General features: G+C 40.4%; 1 protein-coding gene across 1 annotated transcript in view; it reads left to right on the top strand.

The window, feature by feature from the left end:
• klhdc4 (kelch domain containing 4) overlaps positions 1–9,764 on the top strand; it is an 11,159-nt gene extending 1,395 nt beyond the window's left edge. Inside the window, exons 3-13 of the mRNA XM_008286520.1 lie at positions 100–178; positions 1,303–1,401; positions 2,272–2,408; positions 2,622–2,714; positions 3,516–3,678; positions 3,754–3,826; positions 4,911–5,119; positions 7,127–7,355; positions 7,442–7,630; positions 7,784–7,906; positions 9,361–9,764. Coding sequence (XP_008284742.1) covers positions 100–178; positions 1,303–1,401; positions 2,272–2,408; positions 2,622–2,714; positions 3,516–3,678; positions 3,754–3,826; positions 4,911–5,119; positions 7,127–7,355; positions 7,442–7,630; positions 7,784–7,906; positions 9,361–9,533 — 1,567 coding nt within the window. The 3' untranslated portion in view covers positions 9,534–9,764. The remainder of the gene's footprint in view (positions 1–99; positions 179–1,302; positions 1,402–2,271; positions 2,409–2,621; positions 2,715–3,515; positions 3,679–3,753; positions 3,827–4,910; positions 5,120–7,126; positions 7,356–7,441; positions 7,631–7,783; positions 7,907–9,360) is intronic.

Raw genomic sequence — 9,764 nt, 5'->3', positions numbered from 1 at the left:
ATAAATGTGTGTGCCAAATTGAATTTGTGTACCCATTCATTTATTAATTGCTGAGATTTTTCTGTCTGGACTGATGAATCTTGTCTTTGTGCTGTTCAGACTGAGCGCCTCTCTGTCTGCACATCCGGAAAAAGACGAACTCATCCTGTTCGGAGGAGAATTCTTCAATGGAAAGAAGGTAGTAAAACACTAGAACAAATATTTTTCTGCACTGTTGAGTCGTTTTGCTTTGAATTTGAATGCAGACTTTCAGAAATACATCAGTTGGATTGTTCATCAGTGATATTTAAGCTTCGTTTAGGAGCTCATAGACGAAGACTTTTGAGAGAAATTTCCAGATTCTTTGCACATTATTTATGTCATTTTTCAGTTTTTACCATTATTTCCTTTTCTCTGTGTCACTTTAATGGTATCTTTGGTATTTTCTACTGTCATATTGTGCACCGAGAGTATTGTTTTTATTCTTAGCGTGAGCAGCAAAATGTAGTTCAATCAGTCACGTATTGGTCTTAGTTTGGTCCTCTGACTGATTATTGTTACACGTGACATTATTCGATTATTATAGTGAAGCATCTGTGTGTCGGCTGCTTGTTGCTGTTGCAGCTGCTGCAGGTTTGAACTTCTTCACATTCACAGCTTTACATTTAGAGACAGCAGCTCAAACTGAGAGCTGAAAACACGATTATTGAGAGAAGAAGTGAGTTCTGATGCACTGAACTTTTTTTTCAATTTTTAAACTGATTGATGCTTTTAGACTTTGTAGATACTGGATCATTTGAGCTTCCACTGAAATGAAAATATGTGAGAAGTTTAGAGGGAAAATCACAGTTTTCTGAAGCTGCTAACAACCCACAGACTTGTGGAATGTGACCTGACTACATACAGTTTTTGTAAGAAGCCCAAACGGTTGGAAATTGCAAGTTTATGTGTTTTATATTCTGTAAAATCTTGTTGTTAAATAAACGAGTGGAGTAAAATGTACAATATTTCCCTCTTAAATGTAGATGCATTAAATGGAAGTCCTGAAGTAAAGGTGCCTCAAGATCGTACTTGAGTAAATATACTTACCCGCTGGATGCTACACATGCAGGCTACACATTTATCTACTGTGCCGTCTACTTTCTGTATATAGAATTCGGCCATTTCTATGTATTTTAAACGTCCTTTTTGCACATAATACAGTTTTCCTCAGTGTCCCTGCCTATTTATAAGTATTTTTGCTTGTTCATCTCCAGGTTATTGTGAGATCTTTTGCAGTTCTGAAGTTTAAAACTCGTGTTTGTCTTTTTTGTCTTTTTGCAGACGTTTCTGTACAACGATCTGTTTTTCTACAACATCAAGAAGAACAGCTGGGTTAAATCGGAGATTCCCAACCCTCCTCCACCGCGCTGCTCTCACCAGGTACAAAGCATCCCAACTCCTACACCTGGTTGGATGTAAAGTAGATGGAAGTTCTTGGGGAAATTCAAGGTACCAAGCAGCTCACATGTCGTTCATTCAAGAAAATAAGGAAACGAATGTACAAACTAACGTGTAATTAATGCGCAAATTGTGCTGGTGGAAGAAATAAAGCGCCAAAATTGCTGATATTTGCAATCAAAAAAGACTATTAAAAAGTGTAAGTGCAGCGTAAAAATAGAAATAATAATGTTTTTACACTGTACTTAGATCTTTTAACACTCTTACAATTATCTAGCAAACCAGCAAGCAACATTTCTACAACTTAACTCATTAAACATTACTTTGTGGCTTAAAACCTATTGGACTTTCAGATCTTTCTGAGAGGAAAAAAGTGTCATAACTAAAAATAAAAATAAATAAAATGAAGAAAATGAAAATAAAGTTGCAAATTTTTTGGTATTTACAATGAGAAAGTATTAAAAATTTTTACGTACCATGTAAAAATACAACTCATAATAAAAGTATTAAATAGTCTAAAGATGATTCTTGCTCGGTTTGATGATCCAGCAGCCAGAAAACTTCACACTCTCCACGTTCTCGGAGAGTATTTCATTTAATATACTGAATTTACTTTCAAGTGGGCAAACAGCTGCACATCGTTGAATTTTAAACAACTGGTGATTGTGATTCATGACTGCAGCCACCAGGGGGCAGAACTCTACAACACACATCAGGGGAAACTTTAAAACTTAGAAACGTCATCACAGTCTGAAATCTGAGGACATCAGACCTGCTGATCTCTGGTCATGCAGCCCTCCTCCTCCCCTCCGCCTCACCCCTTCCTCCCCTCCCTCCCCTCCCTCCCCCCAGGCCGTGGTGGTTCCTCAGGGCGGCGGCCAGCTCTGGGTGTTCGGGGGAGAGTTCGCCTCACCGAACGGGGAACAGTTCTACCACTACAAGGACCTGTGGGTTCTGCACCTGGCGACAAACACCTGGGAGAACATCAAGTAGGTGCACAAATGTAGATGCAACAATAAATAGAAAGCTGGATACATGGATGTAGTGACAGATGATTGTTTTAGTTTGGCTAGAAATGCTGTTTTGGTCTAAATAAATGTATAAATGTTGAAAATAAAAGCAGCTGATTAGTTAATTAGATTGTCAAAGTGTGATTTTGTGCATTTCTACTTTGTATTTACGACATTATAATGAATGTTCAGGGCTCCTGGAGGTCCGTCGGGTCGCAGCGGCCACCACATGGTCCTCAGCAAGAGGCAGCTGCTGGTGTTTGGAGGCTTCCATGAGAGCACCAGGTAGGAAATAATAAGCTGTCTGTGTTTATCAAAAGACAAATTAGCTTGAAAGTAAAGCTTAAAGGAAAGTTCAACTTAATTCAACCTTTATTTAAACTCACCGAACATTGAGGATGTAAGAGAATAAAAGCTGTCGAGACACATTGAACAAACTTAAATAGCAAAATGACACCGGCAGTAAAATAATATAATATTTCAGGCGTTTAAGGGTTAAAAAAAATGAGTCTGAAAAATGAGGGTAAACATCCTTGAACTTCATACATCACAAACACCTAAAAATATATTCTGAAGATTGTTGAGTTCTGCAGAAATGTCAGAAAAACAAACAGACCATGTTTTCTTGGCGGCTTTCTTGTCATTTTTATGGATGCAGACTCCTTTAAAATGGAGTTATTTACCTTTTTCCAGCTTATTCAAGGTTCTTACTATAAAAGAGACAACAACAAAACAACAAGGCGTTATCATAATTTAATGTTATTTATTCAAAGTGTTGCAGTAAAATGATGAAGCACCAGTTTGGGAATATCACCACAGACAAAGCGCATCATTTTAAACTTCTGTAAACTATGAAACACAGTGAAATTTAGCAGGAACTTAATCTGCATCACGTGAACTTGTTTGTTAAGATTGTAAAAGACGTTCAATTGATATGATAAAACTCATGCACTTTAAAAATGGAATTTAAAAAAATCAAATCAAGGGGAGGAAACGTGTCAACGGCTTTTACATTTGACGTTGTGCCATTTTACACCTTAAATGATGCTTCGTCGTCTCCTGTTTCTCCCTCGTCTACCTCTGCAGGGATTTTATCTACTACAACGACGTCTACGCTTTCTCCCTGGAAACCTTCACCTGGTCTCGCCTCGCCCCGTCAGGCTCCGCCCCCTCGCCACGCTCCGCCTGTCAGATGACCTCCACGCCGGACGGCACCGGGGTCATCGTCTACGGAGGATACTCTAAAGTGGTGCGTCTCGGCGTCCGTTAAATCGATGTTTCCGTCTGTATTGCGGTCTGACTGAACTGTGTGACGTTTGTCCAGAGAGTCAAGAAGGACGTGGAGAAGGGAACCATCAACTCCGACATGTTCCTCCTGAAGCGAGACGGAAAAGAAGGTATGAAAAACTTCATTATTCACGTCAGCACAGTAGAAACACTCCAGCTGCTGTCCTCGCTGGTGTTTTACAGTCATGACCAGAGGTTTACATACACTTGTAAAGACCATGTACATCCAATGACTCCTGTAACTTAATTTTCTATGAGGGAAGCTTTGAATCTAACGTGTCTTTGTCACAAAAACAATCCTGCATTTTGGTTCTTTCATAGATTTATTATAGGTCTTATATGACTACATCTGCTCGGTCAAAAATATACATACCTTGACTTCAATTATCACTTTCAATGATGTAGAAAGTTGTATTAATTAAATTTTCTTAGCAACATCACCTTTTAACTTCTCATGAGTAATTACGTTTGACTACAACTGGTGACTCTTTTAGAGCAAATTAAAACTGGCTCATTTCAAACACTCAAAAATGAGCATTTTGGTCAAAACAACCAGCTATGTCCTCAGAGGGGAGAAGGTGAGAACTTCAACCCCAAGAACACCCAACCTACCGTCAAGCATGGTGGTGGCAGCATCATGCTCTGAGGCTGTTTTGCTGCCAGTAGAGCACAAAGTAAATGAAACAATGCAGAAGGAGAATTGGGTTTTCCAACAAGACAACGACCCCAAACACACATCAAAGTGATAAAGAAATGGTTAAATCAGCCCAGAATCAAGGTTTCAGACTGGTCTCCCCAAAGTCCTGACTTAAACCCAATAAAGAACCCGTGGACTATGAAACAAGTCTGTGTCAAAAAGACAACAATATTAGTTGAACTGCACCAATTCTGTCAAGACGAGGGTCAAAGACAAACAGAAGCTTGTGGATGGAAACCAAAAGAACCATGTTGAGGTGGAAATGACCAAATAACATTTAACCACATATTAGCATTGCTGTATGTACGATATGTAATATTTGTCGTATATTTTTGACCCAGTAGATTTTGTCATATTTCCAGAACACCTATAATAAATCTGTAAAACCAAAATGTATGATTGTTGTTTTGTGACAAAGATTCGTGATTGAGTGATTCAAAGTTATAGAAGTCAAACTCAGAGACTTCAGTTCACGATTGTACGTCTTTGTCCTTCAGAGAAGTGGTCGTGGTCCAGAGTGAACCCGTCTGGTAACAAGCCGCCTCCTCGCTCCGGTTTCTCGCTGGCGGTGGGTCCGGCGGGTCGGGCGGTGCTCTTCGGTGGGGTTTGCGATGAGGAAGAGGAGGAGACGCTGGAGGGCGACTTCTACAACGACCTCTACCTGTATGACACGGTGAAGAACCGCTGGTTCCCCGGCCTGCTCAGGGTGAGTTCCTCCACCAGTGGTGAGCTTCTCTGAAAGGATAATTGTGGTTGTATTTCCCATGGATGTGGCTTCATGTTTAGTGGGTAATGGTCGTGTAAAACATGACTTTCTGCTAGTTATAGCTACTTTTGCTCAACCTATGGAGATCTGAGCTTCAGTCTGGTTGGTGTTTTGTTCCATTTTATTTTGGAGAAGACAGAAATTTTTATCAAACCTGCAAATTTCATTAGTTGTAATTCTGCACCTGTAATTCCTGCCTTTAAGTCTGGTATCAACAGGTTGCACTATTTGCAGCAAAACTTTACCTCGTCAGTTGACAGCAGAGCGGTGAGCACAGGAACAATCTGGAGATCCAAATCAGCTTTATTGCCTAGTTGGAGGAATTTTAAGAGGAGTTTTGGTGCATAACTTTAAATGCTGAGAAGTAGAACATTTTTAAAACAGGATAAGAAGATTTAAAGAAGAGCAAGTGTTGCAAGTCAACAGACAGGAAGTGTTGCGTCCTGTATTTCTTTCTGCCGCTATCCTCTGAGTGTTCTGTTTGATTTCGCTGTTTCTTCTTTGGAATCCCATCCTAATAATTATGTGTAATCTGCTGTTGGACTCAGCTGCAGAGTTCGATCAAAGGACAGCAAAAGTTAGCTTCACTCATGTTAGCAAACTGGCATGTGGAGGCAGCAGCTATTTCCTGATGGAGATCCTCACTGTGGTTCATGACATGGCCGCTTCAGGCGGCTCATTTCTGTGTTTACTTTTGTCAGTTAAACAGTTAAAATGATCCATGTTGTGATAATGTTTTTTGAAAAGCTGCAGGGCCTTGTGCAACTCCAAGAATCTATAGAACAGACGATACAAGTGCAAAGTTAGCATGATCTACGAAGTCCCAATAGCCACGACAGAGTGAAATGAACTGGAACTGGAAGATGGAGTTTGGAGGCAAAGAAAACCAAAACGCATTTAAAGCCAAAACATCCCACTGGAATGGGACCAAATGAAGTTTATTCCAGTTGTTGTGAAGCTTTTTCTTGACATTTGTGTTTGTTGTCTTTGAGTCACAGAAGAAAACTGTGGCTGCCTTCTAACTTAGCCGCTAGCTGTTAGCGTAGCCTCAGCCGCTGTGAAGGTCGTTGATGTCCAGATGTTTCTATGATGGAAATAGTTCATCACATGCATCTCTGTCACAAAAACAATTTTGTTTTCTACATAGATTTCTTGTAGGTCTTATATGACTACATCTGCTGGGTCAAAAATATAAATACATTGCCATGAATCATCCCTTTTGATGTGGAAAGTCGTGTTAATCAAATTTTTTTAGCGACATGACCTTTTAACCTCCTGATTGACTACAGCTGGTGACTCCTCTGAGCCAGTTGAAATGGGGCTCATTTTTAACACTCAAAAATTAGCTTTTTGGCCAAAATAACCAGCAGTATCCTTGGAGAAGAGATGATGAGGCCTTTAACCCCAAGAACACCCAACCTACAGTCAAGCACGGCGGTGGCAGCATCATGCTCTGGGGCTGTTTGCTGCTGTTGGAACTGGTGCTTTACACAAAGTGAATGGAACAATGAAGAAGGAGAATTGTGGCGACGGTGTCTTGTTCAGTGTTTTCCAGGTTGTCTCTGCTTGTTAGATTGTTAAAGTTAATCTTACTTTATAAAGATAACACAGGTAGGCCTGACTGTTAGCCTCTTAGCTAGGCTGATAGCCTCAGCCTAGTGTCGTCAGGAAAATAAGTTCCAGCTGCACCGACACCAACAAAGGAGTCATTCTGGCATTTTGCTCGTGTAAAACTGCGATGTTCGTTACGACTTCTGCAACAAGACTCTGTCTGTAAACAACAGCTTTTTAGGGTTGTAATTGTCATAAGTAACGGCTGCATCAGAGTCAAAGGAATGCTTTTGATTTGTCGTAATTAGCAAATAAAAATACGATATTGATAATTAGGAAAATGCCTAATTGGGCTGCTCTCTGTGCTTGTTGTTTTGATTCTGTTTGTCTGTTCAGGGAAACAAGACGGAGAAGAAGAAACGCCGGAGGGGAAAGAAAGGTGGAGCCGAGGGGGAGGAAGCTGAGAAGGAGGAGAACGAGGAGGAGGAACCTCAGGGGCCGACGGAGGTCATCAAGGAGATCGTGACGGAGGACGGAACCGTGATGACCATCAAGGAAGTGATCCCTGGAGCTCAGGAGGAGGAAGAGGAGGAGGAGGAGGAGGAGGAAGAAGAGGAAGACGAAGGCACGATTTTACCCAAAACTAGCTGAAAGTGTGAAAGAATTATAGTTTCCGTTATTTTGCCGATAACGATGCCGTTTCTCCACCAGGGTCGGCCTCGGCGCCTCAGGTGGAGCCCTGCCCGAGGTCCAGCGCCATGGCAACGGTGCGTCTGGGGAAGCTCTTCCTGTACGGCGGGATGTTCGAGGTCGGCGACCGCCAGTTCACCCTGAACGACTTCTACTGCCTGGACCTGAACAAGATGGACCGGTGGGAGGTTCTGGTCGAAATGGACCCCAGTGAGTTTATAGAGACAGAAACAGAGCTGAGATTCAGCAGATTTGTCGCGTTCGAACATCCTCTGACGCAGGAAAAAAAAAGAGTCGCAGCACTGATAAGATGGGAGAGGAAGGTGTGAGGCTTCATTTGGATTTATGATTCTGTCTCCACAGAGACGCAGGAGTGGCTGGAAGAGTCTGAGTCAGAGGATGAAGAGGAGGAGGAGGAGGAGGAGGAGGCGAAGGGAGCAGAAGGGGAGGAAGAGGAGTCTGAAGAGGAAAGCGAAGACGAGGAAGGCAAGAGATGAATCCGACTGCTTGATGTCTTGTCTGTCCTTTTATTCTTCTTTTTTATTGAGCAACAAGTGCCGAATTTCAGATATGCGAGACCATTAAACAGATGTTAACACGTCGTAGTCAATTCAAAAACAGCAACACGTTATCAGGTGCGTAGTAAAAATACAACTCAGATACAACAGTTCTGCTGTTAAGTTTAACTTTACAAAGATAATAATGTTCAATTTTGATTGATGATGTCAGAAAACAGTTCATTTAACTACAGTACAGGTTGTGTTTGTGCACATGACACAAAGTCTTCCTGCTCTTTGTCTGCACACTGTTGTTTTTCAGTGTTTTTTAAATATTTGTACAGTTTCTTTAATATGTATATTGTACATCATGCTCTGCAGATCTGCAATTCTGCTTTTAATGTCGTTATTGTTCTCTGTCTGTTGTTCTTTATGCTGCTGTAATATAACCGTTTCATTCACAGGATCAGTTTGCATTACAATCACTCTTCATATAATGCAGCCCAGTCAGAGATCTCAGCTATAAATGTTGTTTAAGCAGGTTCCAACACTCTTCAGTTTATCATCTGAACATTATAAGCTTGAAGAATATGTTGCACTGGATTACATTATAGTGTGGTGTACGGTTGGTACGGATAAAAAAAACAACAACTTTAGGCTTCATTTAAATAATAATAACTTTAATTGTAGAGCATAGTTTATACAGCATGTTCAACTGAAAGTTTCATTCATAATAATAATAATAATTTACATTCATAAAAATGAGAGAATTTTTTAAAAAGTAATGAAAAAAACAAAGAGGACAAAACTCCAGATTAGAAGTAAGAAATTGGTCTGATGGCAGTAAATTAAATACAACTATATAAATACTGAATAAACACAAGCCTGTAAAGATACCATAAAACTGTATTAATTCCAATGGAAAGGATTTTTTATTTTTTTTGCCAGATATGACTCAGAAAAGACAAAAACAAAAGAAAGAAATAGGAACAGGAATAGAAAACAGTAAGATTTTAGTAGAATAAATTACTGAAATAAAATAAAGAAACTAAAATAAGGCTGGAGTGAAACAGTAAGAAGTAATTCTGGTAATTATACTGAGATAATAAGTAAAGTTACACATGATGATGTAATATTGAAATGAAACATTACACCTGAAATAATGGATAAAAGGACATTTTTGCACATTACAGTGTTTACACGTAATTGAAATATCACAGCTGAGAGGCTAAAATATGGGATGTTGTACAAACTGTTGAGAATAATTGAGGAGTAACATTTCAGATCATGTTGACGTTGTTTAGATGTGAATGTCTGAGGTTTTCGCTGGTGTTCCTGCAGAAAGAGTTGAACAGCACAAAGTTTTAAGAGTTTTAATCAAACTGTGGCCATCGGATGCATCAGGCTTTACACCTGTAACCTCTCCTGACTGTGTTTCTCCAGATGAAGAAGACCACCCGGCGGTGCAGGACGGCGAGACGGTGACCGACTACCAGCTGCGAACGGAACAGTACTGGACCGGACTGGCTCGGTCCAACATGGGCCCCGACGCCAAGGACAAGAAGGTGGCCAAGGTGGCACAGGCCATGGCCAAAGTCTTCTATGAAGACCAGTAGACGGACGCCCGAGAGTGTGTGTGTGTGTGTGTGTGTGTGAGACATGTTTTTTGTAATGGATTACTTTTTATATAACATCTGGAAACGCCTTTTGAACTGTAACGCAGGTTTCAAAAACGCTCCACCATCTTTTCACAATGGCCAAATGAACTGTGTGTATATTGTACATTTAAGGTGGTTTTAAAGTCAACAGATTTCATTCATTTTCAATAAAATAACTTTGTTCGTTGA

This window comes from Stegastes partitus, unplaced genomic scaffold, assembly GCF_000690725.1.
Source record: "Stegastes partitus isolate 25-593 unplaced genomic scaffold, Stegastes_partitus-1.0.2 Scaffold458, whole genome shotgun sequence".
Lineage (NCBI taxonomy): Eukaryota > Metazoa > Chordata > Actinopteri > Pomacentridae > Stegastes > Stegastes partitus.
Note: the sequence above shows the minus strand (reverse complement) of the source record. Positions and strands in the feature narration are given on the sequence as shown.